Here is a 22,911-nt window from a genome sequence, read left to right as displayed (position 1 = left end):
TTGGTTTCAACTAAATTGCCATTAATCTTCATCAAGTAAATTATTTGGTCCAGTTTGCAAATTAGTTGGGCTGGTTCTATTAAATTACATTGGGTCCAACTTTAGTAAATGAGTTGAATCAACCTGAATAAATGAAGTTGACCTAACACATTTGTTTTAAATATGGGCCATTAGGGTCACTTTCTGAGTGAAGAACAGAACCATTAAAGTTGGTTTTTAAAATAGTGACCCCTGCTGACCTTTCATTTCCCCATTGAGTTTTCCAAAAGGACGCATCATTTGCTCACTATGTGACTCTTGAAAACAGCAAAAAATCAGACTTTTGTTGTTTTGCAAATAAAAATAAAGCTTTTCTTAAACCCCCAGGTGGCTTTTCATGAGAAGATTGAAAGGGACAATGTAGGAAAAGTGGAGACAGAAAACAACCTTCAGGTCCTGAATGGTGGATTTAAACCATGAACACATTGGAGCTGAAGTGACTCAGCATGTCAGACAGTCAGGAGAAACCTGCAGTTTGGAACAATATGGCTGCATTAATAACTAGAAAGGACAATACAGTCAAATCGATATAAAAAGTGTTGAGATGCTGAGGCACCTAACACTTAAACACACTCAGCAGAACACAGTCAATCAGAATTCAATAAAAAACATGAAGTTAATTCATGTAAATGAATAAACTGCCTTCAAAGGTTAGAAGATTGAAAGCAATCCAAATATTAATGTGTAGGTTTTGTAGGTGACCATGTGAGCAGAACCTGAGATCTTACTTATTATAGTCATAATTTACTGATTTTATTCAGCACTGTGACGCAATTTCTATCATCACAGGGACGGAAACGTGTCTCACCGAAATTCTTCCCCCTCGGGGTGGAACCAATGTTCTGTCCTGCTGTGTTTCCAGTCGGACAGAGTTCCTCGGCGCTCCTCCATGTGTGAGCTGGGCTCGCGCTCCGTTCTCGGTTCTTCTCGGTTCTGTTTGTTTGTTAATTGTTTATTAGTGGGACTGAGAACATGCCGCGCAGCGGAAGTGCCCTGTTCTCCGGGTTCCGGGTTCTAGGTCTCTACTCCAACCACGTGCCGCACGCGCTCCGGTATCATCAGAAGCACCGGGAATTCTACGTGGTGACGTCAGTGGGCAAAAGCTTCCACACGTTTAACGTAAGATAAGAGTGATCGATGCCGATTATCCCTAACTATTAGCAACCAATTAGAGGAAAAGTGTGACGTCACCGTGGGAGGATGTTTGGATGGATGGATGGAGATGGATGGATGGATGGACGGACGGCTGGCTGAGTTGTGGATGATTGGATGCTGGTTGGATGTTGGTGGTTGGTTGGATGCTGGTCAGATGATAGTGATGATGTCACAGCTCACCTTTCCTGGTTTCCTGCAGGTGAGCCGCCTGGGGATCGTTTCTGTCAGTGAGTATTGGAACTTTACGCTGATGATGCAGCGGATCGATTCCCTCTGATTGGCCATTGTGTAACACTGTGGTCACCTAGGTAACAGCCTGCCCGATGACATCACGTGCCTGGCAGCGGACCGGATGCTGGTGTTCGCCGCCAGCGGAACGACTGTCTGTGCCTTCGCCAGGAATAAAGAGGCAGGGGAACTTCCTGTTCGCCGCCATCCGCTGCGTTCGCTATCTGGCTCTTCATAAAGTTCTTTTTAAATCTCCACCCAGGTGGTGATGCGTTACCATGGACATAAACAGGAAGTGCGGCTGCTACTGCCGCTGGGCAACCATCTGGTCTCCGCCGACAGCAGTGGTGATGTCATCGTGTGGGACGTTCAGGGAGAAGGTGAGCAGAGGGGGCGGGGCTTCAGGCCTCACCTGAGCTAGTTTCCATCATGGCTTCCATCTTGGTCTGCTTTGTGACCCGCAGACATCTACCTGCGGCTGAACTTTGACCCCAGGACCTTCGACGTGTCGGCCATGATGCACCCGAGCACGTACCTGAACAAGGTGCTGCTGGGCAGCCGCCAGGGGGCGCTGCAGCTGTGGAACATCAAGACCAGGTGAGGGCGCCACTGCCACTGTTCTGCTGCCACATACTGTGTTGCCATGGCGATGCTCACCGGCTTCCTTTTCCTCCTCAGTAAGCTGCTGTTCTCGTTCCCTGGCTGGTCGGCTGCGGTCACCGTCTTGCAGCAGGTCAGAGGTCGGCTGCTTGATCCTGATTGGTCGGTGCTCTGTGGGGGCGGGGCTTGGTGTTGGTTCTTCTGAATGTCATCTGTTGCTGTTTTCACAGTGGCTAACATGAAGTTTAGCGCTGGTCTCGTTTCTAACTAATAAAGTTTTCTCGAGAGGTAACACTGGCAACCATCTGCTTCCTCCCCAGAGTCCAGCAGTGGACGTGGTGGGCGTCGGCACGGCAACCGGACGCATCATCATCCACAACATCCGCCTGGATGAGACGCTGATGAGCTTCATGCAGGACTGGGGACCAATCAGCACGCTGGCTTTCAGGACAGGTAGGCTCACCTGAGCGGGTCCAGTAGCTGGTCCGTTAGCATCCGTTAGCGGGTCTGTTAGGTAACAGACACGGACCTGCTAACGCTAGCATCTGTTAGCTGGTCGGTAAGCAAGTCCGTTAGCCTCCATTAGGAGAAACATTTAGTGTCGGTTAGCGGGTCTGTTAGCACGTCCATTAGCACCGGCTAGTGGGTCTGTTAGCATTATCTGGTCCAGGAGTTCCATGTGTTCTGCTCTCCCCCAGACGGGCCTCCCATCATGGCGTCCGGCAGTCCACAGGGACACATTGCATTGTGGGACTTGGCGCGTCAGCAGCTGGTCACCCAGCAGAGACACGCCCACCGAACTGCTGTTGCCGCGGCAACTTTCCTTCATGGAGAGCCGCTGCTGGTCACCAACGGAGCCGACAACGCTATCAAGGTAAGCGACCCGAAACAACCAGGCACTCTGCTTTGGATACTGTGACCTTTAACCTTTGTCTTCATAAGGTCTGGATATTTGACCAGGAGAGGGGCGGGGCCAGACTGCTCAGGTGCCGGCAGGGCCACAGCGCCCCGCCCACCACCATCCATCACCATGGCAACGATGGGAAGAACATCCTGAGTGCAGGTAGGAGAACCAGCTGGTTCCCAGTCGGGTTCCCAGTCGGGTTCCCAGTCTCACCAGAGCCTCTGCTGCCCCCTGCAGGTCAGGACGGCTCCCTGCAGTCCTACTCCACCGTCCATGAGCGTTTCAACAAGAACATGGGTCACGGTCAGTCCAGTGCCAGGAGCCGCTCCTGGTTTTACTGGTTGCCACGGTGACAGTCCGCTGGTACTACAGCAAAATGCTTTTCTGTTTCAGGATCCATCAGCAAGAAGAAAGAGAAGAAGAAGAAAAAAGGGTTGGCCTACGAAGAGCTGCAACTTCCTGCTATCACAGCGCTAGCCTCAGGTGGGTTTTACCTGGGAGCGAATGGTGGCTAATAGCAGCTAGTGGTGGCTAATAGCAGCTAATGGTGGCTAATAGCAGCTAGTGGTGGCTAATAGCAGCTAGTGGTGGCTAATAGCAGCTAATGGTGGCTAATAGCAGCTAATGGTGGCTAATAGCAGCTAGTGGTAGGTAGTGGAAGCTGGGACTGAAGCGATTCCTCGAGTGATTTGAGGTCGTCCATCCATCCATTTTCTAACACCTTGTCCCTAATGGGGTCAGGAGGGTTGCTGGTTCCTCTCCAGGTCACCAGTCTGTCGCAGGGCAACACAGAGACACACAACCATTCACACACACACTCACACCTAGGGAGAATTTAGAGAGACCAATTAACCTGACAGTCATGTTTTTGGACTGTGGGAGGAACCCAGAGAACCCGGAGAGAACCCACCATGCACAGGGAGAACATGCAAACTCCATGCAGAAAGACCCCGGGCCGGGAATCGAACCCAGGACCTTCTTGCTGCAAGGCAACAGCTCTACCCACTCTATAAACATCCTTAAAATGACTGGCGTTGTGCCTGGGGTTCGGCAGATTTTCTCTTCATGGAGCTGCTGCTTCATAGCGAACAGCAGGATTATTTATACAGACAGGTGTCTCAAATCGCTAACACGAACACAAAGCTATGAATGTCTGGGCAAGGTGAGAGTTCATCTATTAAACCTCTTCATTCTTACACTGAATATAGATTCCTGTATAATTTGTCTTCAGGTTAACTTAGAAAGTGAGATTAAAGAAAAGTAAGTGTTAGAGAAGCTCAAATGTGAAAAATTGGACTGATATTGATATGCGATAGTAACACTGCTGTCATGTTAGATTTACCAATATTTTATCCGATTTCCGGATTAATTGTAAGAATAATCCATAGAATATATAAAATATTTGTTTACAACAGCCCTAGTGGCTGCTAATGATGGCTAATGGCATTTTAATAGCGGCTAACGGCGGCTAATGGCGGCTCGCTGTTGGGCTGCAGCAGCACAGAAATAGTCGCCAGATTTTTCACTAGTTTGGATAAAAAAAACAAAATGTCGGGGGTGCTGTGGTGGCGCAGGGGTTGAGCACGGCCCACGTAGTGAGGCCTTAGTCCTCGAAGTGGCCGTCGCAGGTTCAATTCCCGACCTGGTGACCTTTGCTACACGTCTTCCCCTTCTCTCATTACCCTGCTTTCCTGTCATAGCACTTTCAGGTGAAGGCCACTAGAGCCAAAAAAAATCTTTAAAAAAACAACAACAAAAAAACCAAAAATGTCAGCACTTTTTGCTATTGCATTGGAGCCACTTGCTGTGGCAATAAGGACGCATCCGACCATTGAGGGTCTTGGAGTCGGTGGTGTTGAAACACTCATTAGTTTATACGCTGATGATGTGATTTTATATTTGAATATAATATGTGAAGTCTTTCCCCTTCCTCCTCAGTCTGATTACATCTTTCAGTAAAATTTCCAGATATACAATCAATTGGTCAAACAGTGAGTTGATGCCTCTTTCCAATACATTCCCATCTGGGTTCTTACAAAATGTTCCATTCAAAGTGGTTGAGAGCCATCTCACCTATCTTAGTCTTTCTATACCCAAAGACCCCAAACTTATCTTCAAACTAAACTTTATATCAGGATTAAAGCAAAATATTGAGTACTGGAAAATTTTACCTCTGTCAATGATTGGACGCATTAATTCAATCAAAATGATCTCCCTACCAGGTTCTTGTATTTGTCAAAATCTTCCTGTTTATCTTAAAGACTTTCTACAAGGACTTGGATTCGATCATTCAGTCCTACATATGGAATGGGAAAATGCTAGGATTTCTATTTACAGAGGCTGAAGGAGGAGGGAGGTCTGGGCCTGCCTATATTTAAACACTATTATTGGGCTGCCAACATCAGAGCATTAATGTATTGGCAGCAGGACTCCCCAGGTAACCCAATGACTAATATTCCTTTGTGGCTCAAGATGGAGTCCAATCTGGTGAATAATTCCTCCCTACCAGCTCTGCTATTTGCCCGGCTTGAAAAACCTGAAGCCTGTCGAAATGTGAGCTTTGTGCTGAGACACGAAGTAAGAACTGTAAATCAGATCAGGACTTTCCTTGCACTACCAAATACATCAGTACAGACGCCGCTTTGCTTTAATCACAGTTTTTTGCCTCCTTGGCAGGACAAAGCTTATCATGAATGGAGGGAAAGAGGATTGGTGTCGATTAAGGACATGTATATTGGCAATAAGTTTTCATCATTCGGCCTATTGAAAGAAAAATACAATCTGCCCCAATCTGCAGGTCAGGCATTACATTAAGTCAAAAAGTGAGAACTTTGACACTCTTCCAAGAGAGAATGACATTTTTGACATCCTTGGTCCCCCTGACTCTAAACATCTCGTTACAAGAATTGTACATCTACTTGGCAACCGCACTGTTGCACACACCACAAAAATCAGGGAGGCCTGGGGAAAAGAGCTGGGATAACAATCCCTGAACATTTATGGAACAGATGCCTCTCCAAAATTCACTGGTGTTCAATAAACAGCAGACATCAGCTAATTCAGTTTAAAATCACACATCGGTTACACTATTCAAAGGTCAGATTGCATAACATTTATCCCTCTATCTCCCCAATGTGACATTTCTGAAGGCTCACTGTCTCATGCTTTTTGGTCCTGTCCTTCATTATCGGGCCTTTGGTCTAAAGTGTTTGATTGGTACTCCAAGGCATACAAGACTCCAATACAACCTGAACCAGGGACTATACCCGCTGCAATGCAGCAACCGTTAGAACTGGGACTGATTGTTGCCAAGAGACTAATCCTGAGGGACTGGAGGTCGTCTGTTCCCCCTCATTCTGCCTTTGGGTGACGGACATGATGTCCATTATACAGATGGAAAGACTTGGTAAAGGCTCTAAAGACACTTTTTCATGCTGCTGGAATCCCTTCCTGGAACTCTTTTCACAGAACAGACTAAGTTGAGCACCGAGTTGGACCCCCCTCGGTCTCATGTTGATGGCCGTACGCGTTCCCAGTTTGTATACATTTGTTGTGTGGATACACCATTTGTCAACTGGAATGTTTTATGACCTGTGGATCTGGGTTTTATCTGTTTGTTTATCTGTATGTTCTAAACCTTGAAAACTTTAAATAAAATTTATAAAAAAATAAAAAAAACAAATGTTGACGATGTGGATGAATAGAAACATGGCTTCTTTCCCCCTGATAGCTCCGCCCCCTTCATCATCAACTTGGCCAGGACTTTTGGTTCCACCCTGTTTTTTCCTAAATTTCAGAAGGGGGTCAGTTACCATAGTGACACTTATTCTCCCTCCCTCTCTCTCTCTCGCCCCCTCCCTCCAGCCGTCGCTCGCCAGTCGGACTGGGACGGCGTCGTGGCGCTCCACCGCGGCCGCCTCGCCGCCTCCACTTGGAACTACCATAGGTGCACCATGGGAGCTCACCACCTGAAGCCTCCTGCTGTCAGGAAGAATGTTGTTGCCACGGTAACAGCGTGACATCACTACCCGCCATGTTGAGTTTAAGCCCCGCCCCTGTTGGTTTACCCAATGACTTCCTGTCTTTCCAGGCTCTTGACATCACTTCCTGTGGGAACTTCGCTGTGATTGGCTCATCCTGTGGACGTGTGGACGTCTACAACCTGCAGTCCGGTCTGCACCGTGGTTGCTATGGTGACGAGGAGAAAGGTGAGCCTGGTCCGTCTGATTGGTCGGCCAAATGCCCGTCCCTTTAACCCCGCCCCCTGTCCTGCAGCGCACAGCGGCGTGGTGCGAGGCGTCGCCACGGATACGCTGAACCAGCTGACTGTCAGCTGCGGCTCTGATTGGCTGCTGAAGTTCTGGCGCTTTAAGACGAGAAAACAGGAAGTGGTTCTGAAGCTGAGCGCCGCGCCGGCGAGCCTGAGGCTTCACAGAGACAGGTTAGACAGGAACTGAGCATGCTCAGTGCGCCCGTCTGCGCCCACTCACTGACCCGCCCTCCTGCATCCCCAGTGGGATGGTTGCCGTGGCGATGGACGACTTCACGCTGGCTGTGGCGGACGTCGAAACCAGACGGATCATCAGGAAGTTTGCTGGTCACCATGGCAACATCACTGACATGGTGGGCAGCTGCTGATCACTGATTGGTTCTGGTTGGTTCTGACCCGGTCTGACTCGCTGTCTTCTCTTGTCCTTCATCTTGGTTTCCTCCTAAGACGTTCAGCCCTGATGGCCGCTGGCTGGTTACCACGGCGATGGACTGCACCATCAGGACCTGGGACCTCCCCTCTGGCAGGTGAGCTGTGACATCATCGACTGGAAGCAGGAAGCCCCACCCTCTCGTTAATTAATCGTCTTCCTCTCTCCTCAGTCTGGTGGACTGCTTCCTGGTTGCCATGGCGCCCGTTGCCGTTTCCATGTCGCCGACCGGAGACTTCCTGGCGACAGCACATGTGGACAGTCTGGGCGTTTACCTCTGGTATGGACCAATCGCAGAGCAGCATGTTGGGTCTTGTTTCAGCCAATCACAGTCTAGCTCTTCTTCTCCAGGACCAATAGGAGCCTGTGCGGGCCGGTGGGGCTCCGCCCCCTCCCAGCTGACTACCAACCAGAGGAGGAGACGCTGCCCAGCGCTGCTGCTGCCCTGATGGAACAGGAAGTGACCTCAGAGGAACCTGATGATGCGTTCCAATCAGCTGAGCAGCTGGGGGCGGAGCTTGTGACGCTATCGCTGATGCCCGAGTCTCGGTGGAAAAGTCTGCTGCACCTGGACGCCATCAGGGTGAGCTGGGTGGCGGTGGCTGCAGGTGAGATCAGCTGACCCCTCGCTCACCTGTTGCTGCTGCTTACAGAGGAGGAACAGACCGCTGGCGCCCCCTGCTGCTCCGCCCGCCGCCCCCTTCTTCCTGCCAACACTTCCTGGTCTGACACCTCAGTTCACGTTGCCCTTGACAACCAGAGAGGACTCACAGGTAAGCCAATCAAGAGGCCAGCCCCTCCCCAGCCTGTTTCTGTCACGTGACCCAGGGTGTCTGAATATGGCCGTGTTTCCTGTCAGTCCAAGCTGCTGCCATGGGGTTCGCTGGCTCAGAGGTCAGAGTTCGCAGCGGCTCTGGAGTTGGCGCTGGACTCCGGATCATGTGAGTCCATCTTTACCCTTCAAAATAAAAGCACCATTCTAACTAACTTCACTTTAAGGTCAATTTAATTAAATTTGAGATGCTAAAAGTAAAATGTTTTGGGGTTTTTTTTAGTTAGACTCAGTGCTTTTATTTTGATAATCTGTGGTGAACTTCCTGTATCCATCTTTAATGCTCCCAGTTGATCGGCCTCTGAGGGTCCTGAAGGAATGTGGGCCGGCAGGCGTTTCCGTGGAGATCACCTGTCTGACGTCCGAAGGGGGCGGAGCCAACAGCCTCCTGCTTGCCTTCATCCAGATGATCGATTTCATGCTGGCCAGTGGGCGGGACTTCGACCTGGCTCACGCTTACCTGGCTCTCTTCTTGAAGGTGAGCCAGTCGGAGCGCAGCTTCGGACTTTTATTGTGAAAGAGCCCCAGCTTCCTGTTTACCGGCAGCTTTGTTTTTGTTTTCAGCTCCATCTGCGCACGTTGTCGCAGGATGCAGTTGCTATGGAGACGTTGCTCCGCCTCTCCTCCAGACTGGAGTCTGGGTGGGCGGAGCTTCAAGCATCGTTCAACCAATCACTGTGTCTGCTGTCGTACACAAAGAGCGCACTGCTGTGACACACACACACACACACACACACACACACACACAGTTTGTATCTGAATAAAGTGTTTCCTGATTCTGTTGCTCTGTGATCGTTTGATCTGGGCTGATGAAACTCGTGCAGAGGTCAGAGCGCCGCGCTGATATAAACGACATCGTGAAACGAAGACAGGAGATCCAGACCATCATCATCATCATCGGTTTCATCTATTGATCATCTGTAATCAGCAGCTTCCTGCCTGGTGGGAAGTGAAACAGAAACTGATTCCATTCTTGTCTGGTTTATGGTTCAGGGATCAATTTTATGATCAACTTATTGCTTATTTATTTCTCCCGGGTTAATGCACAATGTGATCAAAGTTGGTTTTTATCTGTGTAAATACATTTCTGTTAACAGGATTCCTCCATGAAAAGAAAATTTATATATAGAAAAACATTGATATAAATTTAAAATGATAAAAAACGGTTCAGCTTCCATGAACAGCAGCAGTTTATTGGCGGCTGGTATTTAGTTTATCACTGGAGTTTTACCAGATCAGATAGAAATAATGACTTAATAAACCTAAATATCTGAAAATATGTAAATGTTTCTAGAGTCCCCAGAACTGATGACAGGAAACTGATCATCCATCCATTTCCTGTTCACCCTTCTTCCCTAATGGGGTCGGGAGGGTTGCTGGTTCCTCTCCAGCTATGTTCCAGGTGAGAGGCGGGGTCACGGGGTCACCCTGGACAGGTCACCAGTCTGTCGCAGGGCAACACAGAGACACACAACCATTCACACACACTCACACCTAGGGAGAATTTAGAGAGACCAATTAACCTGACAGTCATGTTTTTGGACTGTGGGAGGAAGCCGGAGAACCCGGAGAGAACCCACCATGCACAGGGAGAACATGCAAACTCCATGCAGAAAGACCCCGGGCCGGGAATCGAACCCAGGACCTTCTTGGTGCAAGGAAACAGCTCTACCCACTGCACCACTGTGCAGCCCGGAAACTGATCATAAAGGCAATAATTAATTACTCTGATTAATATCTAAACTAACAGAATTATCCCAGCAGCGGGACTTCTGCATATTTCTATCGGCTCTGAAAAGGTGTGACCTTTGACCTATGACCACCTGTCTCAAATCAAGACAGAAGCAACAGTCCTGAGGTTATTGATCATCTATAGGTAATTGGTAGAAAAGTGAATACTGTTTTCTGTAATCAGTATCAAATAACCGCCATGGATAAGAATATAAATATATTTTCTCCATTTTTTATTCGCCTTGTTGAGTTTTCAGTTTTAATATCGTGATTCTGCTGGACTGAATCTTTTATCTACACAAAGAAAAAGTCTGTAGATTTCGAGGCTCTGATTGGTTCATTACACTCTAACCCAATAAATTGGCTGAAGATTTTTTTGTCTCATTCCAACTCAACGTGGTTTCATATCCCTAAATCCATATTTAAGAAACTCTGTGTCTTGGATTTCTTGCTTAAATGTGATTTTGAAATAACCAAGATTAATATTGCACTAATTTTCATAAACAAGTTTTACATTTTTGGAAAATTATATTTACCCACAATTTGATCCCACATGGATCTGTAGTGTGGAATAACATCAATATTAATGAATAGAAAATCTATTTTTAAAACTGACTGGTATGAAAAAGGTATTTTATCCATCCATCTTCTTCCTCTTATACTGGTCGGGTCATGGGGTCAGCAGTTTCAGAAGGGAGGCCCAGTCTTCCCTCTCCAGTCTCTTCTTCCAGCTCCTCCAGGAATCTCAAGGCGTTCCCAGGAATCTCAAGGCGTTCCCAGGCCAGCAGAGAGACATCGTCCCTCCAGCGTGTCCTGGGTTTCCCCTCTTCCTGGTAGGACATGAACGCCTCATCAGGGAGGCGTCCAGGAGGCATCCTGACCAGATGCTCCTCAACTGGACCCTCTCAATGTGAAGGAGCAGCGGCTCTACTCTGAGTCCCTCCTGGATGATTGAGCTTCTCTTTCTAAGGGAGAACCCAGACACCCTACGGAGAAAACCCATTTCGGCCGCTTGTATCCGTGATCTGGTTCTTTCGGTCATGACCCAAAGCTCATGACCATAGATGAGGGTGGGAACGTAGATCGACCGGTAAATCGAGAGCTTTGCTTTTTGGCTCAGCTCGCTCTTCACCACGACGGACCGGTACAGCGTCCGCTTGACGGCAGACGCTGCACCAATCCGCCTGTCGATCTCCTGCTCCCTTCTTCCCCCATTCGTGAACAAGATCCCGAGATACTTGAACTCCTCCACTTGGGGCAGGACACCCCCCCTGACCCGGAGAAGGCACTCTACCCTTTTCCAACTCAAGACCATGGAATCGGATTTGGAGACACTGATCGCCATCCCAGCCGCTTCACACTCGGCTGGGAACCGCTCCAGCGAGAGCTGCAAATCACGACCTGATGAAGCCAAAAGAACCACATCATCCGCAAAAAGCAGAGATTTGATCCTAAGGCCACCAAAACGGATCCCCTCAACACCTTGGCTGGTCCAGAGATTCTGTCCATAAAAGTAATGAACAGAATCAGTGACAAAGGGCAGCCCTGGTGGAGTCCAACTCTCACCGGAAACAAGCCCGACTTACTGCCGGCAATGTGGACCAGACTCTGACACCGGTCCTACAGGGACCTGACAGCCCGTATCAAGGAGCCCGGTACCCCATACTCCCGGAGAACCCCCCACAGGGCTCCCCGAGGGACACGGTCGAACGCCTTCTCCAAGTCCACAAAACACATGTAGACTGGTTGGGCGAACTCCCAGAACCCTCCAGGACCTGCTGAGGGTGTAGAGCTGGTCCAGTGTTCCAGAACCAGAACCAGAACCACACTGCTCTTCCTGAATCCGAGGTTCAACAATCCGACAGACCCTCCTCTCCAGAACCCCTGAATAGACCTTGGCAGGGAGGCTTAAGAGTGTGACCCCCCTGTAATTGGAGCACACCCTCCGGTCCCCCTTTTTGAACAGGGGGACCACCACACCAGTCTTCGAATACCGGGGAACTGCCCCCGATGTCCATGCGATATTGAAGAGTCGTGTTAACCAACACAACCCTACAACATCCAGAGCCTTGAGGAACTCCAGGCGGATCTCATCCCCCCCCGGGACCCTGCCACCGAGGAGCTTTTTGACCACCTCGGCGACCTCGACCCCAGAGATTGGAGAGTCCAACCCAGAGTCCCCAGGCTCAGCTTCCACAATAGAAGGCATGTTGGTGGGATTGAGGAGGTCTTCGAAGTATTCTGCCCACCGGCCCACAACATCCCGAGTTGAGGTCAGCAGCACACCATCCCCACTGTAAACAGTGTTGGTGCTGCACTGCTTCCCCCTCCTGAGACGCCAGATGGTGGACCAGAATCGCCTCGAAGCCGTACGGAAGTCTTTCTCCATGGTGTCTCCAAACTCCTCCCACGCCCGAGTTTTTGCCTCAGCAACCACCCGAGCCGCATGCCGCTTCGCCTGCCGATACCCATCTGCTGCTTCCAGAGTCCCACAGGCCAAAAGGCCCGATAGGACTCCTTCTTCAGCCTGACGGCTTCCCTTACCGAAGGTGTCCACCAACGGGTTCGAGGGTTGCCGCCTCAACAGGCACCGACAACCTTGCAGCCACAGCTCAGATGAGCTGCCTCAACAATGGAGGCACAAAACACGGTCCACTCAGACTCCATGTCCCCCACCTCCCCTGGGACGTGTTCGAAGTTCTGCTGGAGATGGGAGTTAAAGCTCCGTCTCACAGGGGATTCCGCCAGACGTTCCCAGCAGACCCTCACAACACGTTTGGGCTGCCAGGTCTGACCGGCATCCTCCCCCACCAGCGGAGCCAACTCACCACCAGGTAGTGGTCAGTGGACAGAACCTCTCTTCACCCGAGTGTCCAAGACATACTGCTGCAGGTCCGATGAAACGATGACAAAGTCGATCATCGAACTGCAGCCTAGGGTGTCCTGGTGCCAAGTGCACATATGGACACCCTTATGCTTGAACATGGTGTTCGTTATGGACAATCCATGATGAGCACAGAAGTCGAAAAACAGAACACCACTCCAGTTCAGATCGGGGGGGCCGTTCCTCCCAACCACGCCCCTCCAGGCCTCACTGTCATTGCCCACGTGAGCGTTGAACTCCCCCAGCAGAACAATGGAGTCCCCAGGTGGAGCACTCTCCAGTACCCCCTCTAGGGACTCCAAAAAGGGTGGGTAACCTGAACTGTCATTCAGCCTGTAAGCACAAACGACAGTCAGGACCCGTCCCCCCACCTGTAGGCGGAGGGAGGCTACCCTCTCGTTCACTGGCATAAACCCCAACGTACAGGCGCCGAGATGGGGAGCAACAAGTATGCCCACTCCTGCCCATACTTCCACTTCCTCCAGAGTGGAAGTATGTCCAGCCCCTCTCAAGGAGACTGGTTCCAGAACCAGAACCATGCGTCCAGGTGAGACCAACTATTTCTAGCCGGAAACTCTCAACCTCACACACTAGCTCCAGCTCCTTCCCCACCAGAGAGGTGACATTCCACGTCCCAAGACCTTCTGCAACCGAGGATCAGACCGCCAGGGCCCCCTCCCTCAGCCGCCACCCATCACATATTGCACCCGACCTCGTTGGCCCCTCTCACAGGTGGTGGGCCCATGGGAGGGGGGACCCATGTTTCCTCTTCGGGTTGAGCCTGGCCAGGCTCCGTGGGTAAAAGCCCGGCCACCAGACGCTCGCCATCGTGCCCCCCCTCCAGGCGGTGACCTGCGTCCGGGCAAGGGAACACGCAGTCCAACGTTTGTATTCATCATCGGGGTCTTTGGGCTGCACTTTGTCTGGTCCCTCACCTGGACCTGTCTGCCTTGGGTGACCCTACCAGGGGCATGAAGCCTCAGACAGCAGAGCTCCTGGGATCATTGGGGCCTCAAACCCTCCACCACCATAAGGTGGCAGCACAAGGAGAGGGTATTTTATCTGTAACTGATTTAATGGATAGTAATGGTGTTTTGTTAAATTATAGATTTTACCAACAAACTGAATCTGAACTGTTCTTGTAATGAATATGTAAAAGTATGTAAATCTATTAGCTCTGATCCATCTCATCCAAAACTCCTTCAGAGATTCAGATGTTACTTCATCTTTACCCAGAATGACAGTGTGACTGTGCAACAATGTTCTGCTTGTGACAACCTTCAAATCTAAATTATTAATGATTAAAATAATAATATCTTGATAACAACCAATCTGTCTAGAATTGAGAAGATGTTCTCCAAGTATGTAAAATGGCCGATTTCACCAAAGGTTAAAGAAACTCACTTCAAAATCTCTCACCATTTTTATCCAGTGGCTGAATTTTTGCACAAAAGATTTAAATTTGATTCAACATGTTGTATCTTTTCTGAATGTCCAGAAGAATCCAATAATCATCCTTATTGGAGCTAAAACTGTTTGTCTTCAGTTTTAGCTCCGTGTTTTGGTTTATTTTCTCTACCGATGTTTCAATGTTCTTTGAACCTCAACGAATCTGTATACCGTTTGTTTAATTAAAAAAAAATCACGTTTTTGCCCAGGTAGTGACGTCAGCGCTACGCTGAGTCAGCACAGTCAAACCGGAAACAAAACAAAGCGCAGGGCGCAGCCGCAGTAGGAGGTTGGATTCGTGACGTCTTGCGGGTAAAAACTTTTCAAACTTTTGTTTAAATTTGGAAAAACTTTAATTTATTCTCCGTTTTCTGTCTTCATGATCAGCTAACGCTATGCTGACGTCATCACACAGGTGAAGGAGCGCGTGGGCTGCTGCCGACTGCATCAAACCGGAAGTGAGGAAGAAGAGTTTGGAGCTGCAGGTAAAGTTGTTGCCAAAGATTGGAAACCAAATTTCATCCACGGTTAAGGAGGAAGAGGCGGGTTGAATGCGCGACAGCTTTATTACTAACTTTATTATGAGCGGAAACTCCTGGTACCCGCCTTACTACACCTTGGACCCACCAGAACCAGAACCGGCTTTCAGCTCCAGAATGCCTCATGTTTCCAGCCGCAGTCCAGATCCGTCAGAGCAGAAGCTGCAGGTCTAGAAACTGGAAGTAGAGCTGCTCATGGCCCATGGAGCCGCGTGACGTCATGCATGAAAAACCACCGCTTTTCAGATCAGAACCTCTGGAACGTCAGACTAGAGAGTTCTCCATGGTTCTGGTCCCACATGGTTCTGGTTCTGGTTCCTGAACCTGCAGTTCTAGTGTTTTACATATTCCAGCCTCTGGAAGTTCTAATCAGAACCAGAACAGGTCCTGAGCTATGGGTTCTGTTCCTGCCTACATTTCCCATCATGCACCTGCCCATTCTAACCTGGCCGTCTCTTGGTTGCCATAGTGATGAAGAGGAGCCGGTTGCTGCCGGTCCTAGTGGGCGGAGTCTTCTGCCTGGCTGTGATGTCACTGTACCGCATGCTGGAGCTGATGCAGGGGGCAGAGCCTGACCGCGGCGGGGGCTCACCTGTCGGCCAGGTGGAGGAAGTAGGTTCTTAGTTCTGTGACGGTCCGGGCGGCTCGTGGCTCAGTCAGCCAATCAGGTGTCTGTGTGCAGGATTTGTCCCGCCTCCAGCTGAAAATTGACAGATTGGAGCGCCTCCTGGTGGACAACAACCGGCTGGTCGCTCGGCTGCGGGACTCGCTGCTGGTTAGAGAGTCACCTGAGGGAGGGGGCGGGGCCAACGTCAGCTCAAACTCCGCCCACAACCGCGCAGTTCCACCTCCAGGCTGCCGGAAGGCCAAAGAGATGAAGGACGGCGCCGACGGAGTGCAGGTGATCTGAGCGTGCTCAGAGCTGTTTGTCTGATTGGCCGGTTGCTAATCCAATGAGAACCGTCTGTTTGCTCCTCAGCTGCTGGACGTCTACGACCTCCTGCCCTTCGACAACCCCGATGGCGGCGCTTGGAAACAGGGCTTCCAGATCAGTTACCGTGGAGACGAGTGGGCGGAGCAGCCGCTGGAGCTCTTCCTGGTTCCCCACTCCCACAACGACCCAGGTGAGTGGGCGGAGCCGAGTCTCGGGGTGGAGCCTGAGGTGTGTGAAGTGACCGACTGCTCTGTGTTTCAGGCTGGCTGAAGACGTTTGACGGCTACTACCGGGACCAGACCAGACACATACTGGACAACATGCTGGTTAAACTGGGAGAGGACAGCAGGTAGGCCACTGGTGCAGACCGGTGTCGGCCCATCACCAGTCAGATCCGTAACCTCTGCTGGGTGAGCGCCAACAGCGCCACTGACGCTCTCTGCTGCTGTGTTGGTCCAGGAGGAAGATGATCTGGGCTGAGATCAGCTACTTCTCCCAGTGGTGGAACCACATCGATGACCAGAAGAGGGCGCTAGTCAGACGGTAACCTTCATCCTCTTCATCCTCAGTCAGCTGACCAAGTGGGCGTGGTCACATGTTTCCTGTCTGCTCTGTGATTGGCCAGCCTGGTGGGGGCGGGGCAGTTGGAGCTGGTGACGGGCGGTTGGGTTATGGCGGATGAAGCGAACTCTCACTACTTTGCGATGCTGGATCAGCTGATGGAGGGCCACCAGTGGCTGCAGACTCACCTGGGTAAGGCTCACCTGTCTGCGCGGTTGAGGCTCCGCCCCCGTCGCTGACACTGTCTGTCTGTAGGTGTGAAGCCGAGCAGCGGCTGGGCTGTCGATCCCTTTGGCCACTCCCCCTCCATGACGTACTTGCTGAAGGGGGCGGGGCTTAGCAACATGCTGATCCAGAGGGTGCACTACTCCGTCAAGAAGCACTTCGCCCAGCAACGGACTCTGGAGTTTCTATGGCGACAGAGCTGGGGTGAGAGAGAAAGAGCGAGAGACTCTGAGCGTGCTGATGTAAATGTTCTGACTCCTCCCACTTCCTGTCTTCCAGACTCTTCCTCCCGCAGTGACATCACATGTCACATGATGCCGTTCTACAGCTATGACGTCCCACACACCTGCGGCCCGAACCCGGCCGTCTGCTGCCAGTTCGACTTCCACCGCCTGCCAGGGGGGCGGGTCTTCTGTCCCTGGAGGATCCCACCGCAGCCAATCACAGAGCAGAACATCAAGGAGAGGTGAGCGGGGGGCGGGGCAACAGCCACACACCTGGAACCAGGCTTTTATTTTGAAAGGCCAACATCCTCTTTAGTCACCTCCACGTCTCCACCAAGGAGGCTGAACACCAGACTTCCTCTTCCTCCCAGAGCCCTGCTCCTATTGGACCAGTACCGGCAGAAGTCCCGCCTCTTCCGCTCCTCGGTGCTCCTGGTTCCTCTGGGAGACGACTTCCGCTTCGTGGAGTCCGGGGAGTGGGACGCACAGTTCAGCAACTACCAGAAACTGTTCGACTACTTCGACCAGCATCCCGAGCTGCACATCAAGGTGAGTGCTCTCCTGGCCGGGGGCGGAGCTAAGGGTTGAGTCTGCTGGGGGCGGAGCTAAGGGTTGAGCCTAGCGGAGTTAAGAGCTTATGGTTGAGTCTGGATGTCTGGTACCAGGCCCGGTTTGGGACGCTGTCGGACTACTTTGCGGCGCTGCACCGGCGGCTGGCGGAGACGGGAACGACGCTGCCAACGCTACGAGGAGACTTCTTCACCTACGCCGACCGGGACGACCACTACTGGAGCGGATACTTCACCTCGCGGCCGTTCTACAAGCGGCTGGACCGAACCCTGGAGTCCACGCTCAGGTGGGCGTGTCCTGCTGGGTTGGGGGGCCGTGGCGCCCTCTGCTGGTCAAACTAACTGGTTCTCACCTGCTTCTCGTTTCTCAGAGCCACTGAAATCTTTTACACTCTCACGCTGGCTGAAATGCGTCGTTTCCGTGGCAACGGTCGTCTGGTTGAAGGGTTTCCGGCACGTGAACATTACCAGTGGCTGACAGAGGGGAGGCGGAGCTTGGGGCTATTCCAGCACCACGACGCCGTCACGGGAACGGCGCGGGACCCGGTGGTGATCGACTACGGAACCAGGTGACCACTTCCTGTTGCATCATGGAGGCTCAATGTTTACATAATCACAGTAAAACTTTATCAGCAGGGATAAATAAAACCAGATGCTGATCAATCTGAACAAATCCAGTGCTCCATTTAATGATAAGTTCTTGAGCTACGCTACCAACTACGCTTACTTTTGCGAGCATTTCACTCATTCAGCTGCTTAAACCAATGATTAAAATAAAAGGACTTGTCAGATGTAATTTATATGCACAGCCGCAGTTTACAACAGATATTATTTCTACCTTCATATCTACTTATGCAGTCCAATCCAAATTGATTGGGAATAAAGTATTACTTTGTTGGCGTGCTCTCAGTGCAGAGTAAAAAGTCTAAGACTCTCTGTGGCTCTTGCTTGTGTAACCATCCTGTCTTAACATCATAAATCATAAATAGTTTTGATGTTTTTATTCTAGTGATGAAAACCTTGTCAGCTGTTTGTAGCTTGTTTTGGCATTAGCTTGTTTGTGTCTTATTTTTCCCTCCAAACTCTCTGTTGAAGATGCTGTCAACATGGAAAATGCTAAGAGGTAACTTCCTGTTCAACATCAGCAGTTAGCGTTTAGTATTAACATCCCATCACATCCCTTCAGTTAGTGTTAGCTTTCAGAATTAACTCCCTTTATTATTAGCATTTTATTGAGTTTGTTCACTTGGTTAATGTTGTTGGCATGTTGTTTCCATGCAGATTATTTCACCAATATTAACATGCTAGTGGCCTTGTACTACTTTCATAGCCAATTTTTAGCCTGCTACCTTGTTAGGTTATTAGCATGTTTTGCATGTTATCACTTTTTAGCCTGTTGCTACATCTTAGCTTTTTTTAATGGCTGTTGCTACTATTATTGCCTGGTTATTCTGTTGCTATAATGTCTGTTTTAACTTAATATTAGGAAGTTGTTAGCATATCATCACCTTGGTAGTCTGTTTTAAACATCTAAGCCGTGACCTTGTTAACCAGCTATTAGCATGTTGACACACTCTTAGTGTTATCTTGTTAGCCTCTTGTTTGGTTAAGGTTAGCATGTCACTCTGTTGTTACCAACTTGCTGTAACGATGATGTAGCATGGTTAGCCTGTTGTTGGCATGTTCAGTCTGATGTTGGTCTGTTTGTGACCTGTTCTTATGGCAATATCCTGTGGTGATATGGCTAGCTTGTTGGTTTTAGCATGGTACCTGTATCGTTAGTCTGCCGTATTTATTCTGTCGAATGACAGCAGGTTTGTTTTGCAGGTTGTTTCATGCCATCCTGAACCTGCGCCAGGTGCTGCTGAGCTCCGCCCACTGGCTAATCCTGTTGGACAAGAGCCAGTACCATGAAGACCAATCAAAACCCTTCTTGCAAATGGTGACTGTACCTCACCTGGTTAATCTATAAGGACTAGTTTAATAGTGAAAACTCAATCATTATTTTCAAGTCTAAGTGTTACATGATTGCTGCTCTGGTTGCACACATGAACTCACCTGTTCTCACCTGCAATGTGTTTTTTCAGGATGAAGTGATCTCGGCGCAGGACACTTTGCCTCAGAAGACGACTTTGACGCTTGGTGATGAGCCCAGGTGAGGAGGTGTGCAGCTGCGTGAGGATTCAGGTATATATAGGTATTGATTATTGGTGATTGCTGCAGGTCGTTGATTGTTTTGAACCCGACGGAGCAGCTCCGTACCTCTGTCATCACGCTAGTGGTGGATACTCCAGACGCTCGCGTCGTCGATGCAGCAAGCGGTCGACCAATGGCAGTGCAGGTTTCTGCTGTGTGGGCGGAGCCTAGTAAAGTGTCTGCAGAAGCCTTCCAGGTGAGTGATTGATTGATTATTGATCCCAGCAGCAGCAGCTCTCTGACCTCCTCTGCTCCTTTCCTCCAGCTCTCCTTTGTTGCTGAACTTCCTCCTCTGTCGCTCAACGTGTATCATGTGATCAAAGCTCCAGCTGGCTCCGCCCCCCGGGCGCGCTATGTTGTTCATCGGCATGGCGACCCACCAACCGTCCACTCTGAGCACTTCCAGGTGTCCCGGCTCCAAGGACCTGAAGCCGACTTGCCTCTGTTGCTTAGCAACAAGCACCTTCAAATATGGAGCGCCCCGGAAACCGGCCTGCTGCAGGTCTGGACCTTCAAAGTAAAAGCCCGATCAAACGAGAAAAAAAAAAAACAACAAAATGTGTGGTTTTGTTCTGGAGCAGAAGCTGCAGCTGCAGTACGGTCGGGTCCGACAGGTCCAGGTACGCTTCCTGTGGTACGGAACCAGAACCTCAGGGGACCGCAGCGGAGCGTACCTGTTCCTGCCAGGGGCGGAGGGTCCTCAGGTGAGTCAGGAGAACATTCCTATCTCTTTCTCTCTCATGGTGTCTCTCTCTCTCTCATGGTCTCTCGCTCTCGCCCCCTACAGACCTACTCGTCCTCTGAACCCCCGCTGATCCGGGTCACTAGGGGCCCCATCTTCTCTGACATCACTTCCTGTTTCCCACACTTCACACACACCGTGCGGCTCTACCACTTGGACGGTATCTGTTTTTCCAGCCAGAAAGGAACTTCCTGTTTTGTTTCAGGATTTTCACAATAAGAGGTTCCTGTGTGTTGCAGGGCATGCTGGGAAATCCCTGGAGATCTCCAACATGGTGGACATCAGGTCGGAGACCAACAGGGAGCTGGTCATGCGGCTCGTCACTGATGTCGCTAGTGGCAACCGTTTCTATACCGACCTCAATGGCTTCCAGGTTCTTGCTTTACCTTTATTGGTCAGCTTTAATTTTGGTTTAGTCAGGCAACCAATAAGGAGCTTCCTTACTGATAGCTGAGTAGTTGCTGGTTGGTTATTGAATTGGTGGTTGGTTGCTGAGTTGCTGACTGGTTGCCGTGCAGATGCAGCAACGCCGCTCACTGGAAAAGCTCCCCCTGCAGGCCAACTTCTACCCGATGACGTCGGCGGCATTCCTGCAGGACGCGTCGAGTCGTCTGTCGCTGCTGTCGGCGCAGAGCCAGGCAGCGGCATCGCTGCGACCCGGTGAGCGCTTCTCCAGAACCGGCAGAACAGTTCTGGCTGAGAACTGAGCTCTGTGTTTACCAGGTGAGCTGGAGCTGGTGCTGGACCGGCGGCTGCAGCAGGACGATAACCGCGGCCTGGGTCAGGGGGTCACCGACAACAAGCCGACTGCCACCCTCTACCGCCTGCTGCTGGAGGACCGGGGCGGGGCTGAGGTGAGGGGGCGGGGCTCCTGTTCCGTGCAGGAAAACCAGAGCCGCCAACACGGCCCTGATGGTTCTGCTCTGCTTTATCCAACAGGAAGTGGGCGGAGCCTCAGTGGAACACCTGTCTCTGCTCGCCCACCTGGCTTCTCTCTCCCTCTCCCATCCTCCCATCACCATGGTCGGCCCGGGCGACCGCCAGCTGCCTAAGCTCCGCCCTTTCCAGGCACTGCGCTCCTCTCTGCCATGTGACCTTCACTTGTTGAACCTGAGGACGCTGGAGGACCCGAAGGTGAGAGCTGACGTCACTTACTGAAGTCACTTCCTGTCTCTCCTCAGTAACTTGATCACACCTGGCTAACAGGTAAGTCTGGGACTGAGAGCAGCCAGAGTTCACCTGATTTGAGCGGAACGATCCGGACCAATCCCAGCGATCTGATCCGGTTAAGATCCTTTCTGATGGGTCAGAAAGAATCAGAACCGGTGGGTCCAACCGGCTGGCGGATAGAGGTCTCACTTTAGTGTCTCACTCTGTTGACAAACAGGAAGCTGGGAGCCCGTCACAGGAAGTGGCTCTCCTCCTCCACAGGAAGGGCTTTGACTGTAGCTCCGCCCCCACACCGCCCCCCGCCTGCTCCTGGAATGGCCTGGATGAGGTTGGACTTCCACTGGACTCAGGTTTTCCGTCAGTTTTTCGGGTTGACAGATGCGTCTGTGTCTCCTTCAGCTGGACCTGGACGATCTGTTCGCTCCGCTGCGGTTCCGTTCGCTGCGCCGCTCCGGCCTAACGCTGCTCCGGGACCATGACCAACCTGACTCCGCTCACCAGGCGCAGGAGCTCCGCCCCATGGAGATCAACGCATTCCGTGTGGAGATCGACTGATGAAGCTGTAGCAGCAAGAGGAAGTCTGGCTCTTTCACAATAAAAGCCATTTGAGGTCAAACACTGCAACTGTCTCATTGCTGCAGTAACATGTGTTTAGAGTGTGTGTGTTTCCATGGAGACACTGTGTCGCTGTTCTCCATGAGTGTGAATCTGGGTGGTTGTTGTTTTTTGTGACCAAGGGAATTCTGAGAAATATATTTTTGTAAATTTCTTTGTTTTCTTTGAAACTGATGAAGAAAATGTGAAGGGTTCTGGTTCTTTTCTGGTTCTGTTCTGGGCAAATCTGGTCCAATAAAAATTTAATTATTGTTAAAATGAAAACATCTGGAGTCATTTTGTGTTTAAAGAAAGTTGTGTTTATAAACATAAAACTGAATCTTTCTAAATGGAAAATGGAGGATTTTGTTTATTTTTATTATATTTTCATATCTTGACACATCGAGTCACAAACATTCAGCAAACTTTTCAGTGAGACGGACTTGAGCCTGGCCGGTCCGGTTCAATTTAACCGAGTTCAGTACAGCAGGACTTTAATAAGAAACTTCTTGTTGCTGACAATAAAAACATTTTCTGGCCAATCAAATAAAAAATCACATTAGGAGTCACAACACCTTTCATCTACACCTGCAATAATTATTTCCCTTCTAATTTAAATAAAGTTAAAAGTTGAA

The 22,911-nt window shown here is 50.4% G+C and overlaps 2 protein-coding genes across 3 annotated transcripts; both read left to right on the top strand.

Annotated features, from left to right (window-relative positions):
* Positions 1-883: 883 nt before the first annotated feature.
* Positions 884-9,241, top strand: wdr36 (WD repeat domain 36). Its single transcript, XM_044095766.1, has 22 exons — positions 884-1,158; positions 1,394-1,421; positions 1,503-1,603; positions 1,685-1,802; positions 1,887-2,019; positions 2,101-2,155; positions 2,343-2,475; positions 2,721-2,896; positions 2,965-3,085; positions 3,164-3,229; positions 3,320-3,409; positions 6,791-6,933; positions 7,017-7,134; positions 7,202-7,367; positions 7,441-7,549; positions 7,644-7,723; positions 7,799-7,906; positions 7,978-8,209; positions 8,280-8,399; positions 8,486-8,567; positions 8,749-8,936; positions 9,023-9,241. The coding sequence occupies exons 1-22, from the start codon at positions 1,012-1,014 to the stop codon at positions 9,170-9,172; spliced, it is 2,664 nt and encodes an 887-aa protein (XP_043951701.1). The 5' UTR covers positions 884-1,011; the 3' UTR covers positions 9,173-9,241.
* A 5,484-nt stretch (positions 9,242-14,725) lies between these two features.
* man2a1 (mannosidase, alpha, class 2A, member 1) lies at positions 14,726-22,633 on the top strand. 2 transcript variants are annotated; one of them, XM_044095879.1, is made up of 25 exons: positions 14,726-14,834; positions 14,938-15,007; positions 15,531-15,673; positions 15,744-15,962; positions 16,041-16,185; positions 16,257-16,344; positions 16,455-16,538; positions 16,621-16,748; positions 16,812-16,985; positions 17,061-17,247; positions 17,377-17,554; positions 17,671-17,861; positions 17,946-18,143; positions 19,402-19,516; positions 19,662-19,729; positions 19,798-19,966; positions 20,036-20,272; positions 20,352-20,474; positions 20,558-20,672; positions 20,752-20,885; positions 21,031-21,172; positions 21,236-21,366; positions 21,452-21,646; positions 21,900-22,010; positions 22,082-22,633. In XM_044095879.1, the coding sequence occupies exons 3-25, from the start codon at positions 15,533-15,535 to the stop codon at positions 22,235-22,237; spliced, it is 3,429 nt and encodes a 1,142-aa protein (XP_043951814.1). In that variant the 5' UTR covers positions 14,726-14,834; positions 14,938-15,007; positions 15,531-15,532; the 3' UTR covers positions 22,238-22,633. The 2 variants fall into 2 exon arrangements, with proteins under 2 accessions (XP_043951814.1, XP_043951813.1); XM_044095878.1 differs by having other exon boundaries at positions 14,781-14,834; positions 14,910-15,007; positions 22,082-22,521.
* Positions 22,634-22,911: the final 278 nt, after the last annotated feature.

The sequence above is a fragment of the Gambusia affinis genome, linkage group LG17, assembly GCF_019740435.1.
Source record: "Gambusia affinis linkage group LG17, SWU_Gaff_1.0, whole genome shotgun sequence".
NCBI lineage: Eukaryota > Metazoa > Chordata > Actinopteri > Cyprinodontiformes > Poeciliidae > Gambusia > Gambusia affinis.
The sequence above is the reverse complement of the archived record's forward strand: the minus strand, read 5'-3'. Positions and strand labels throughout refer to the sequence as shown.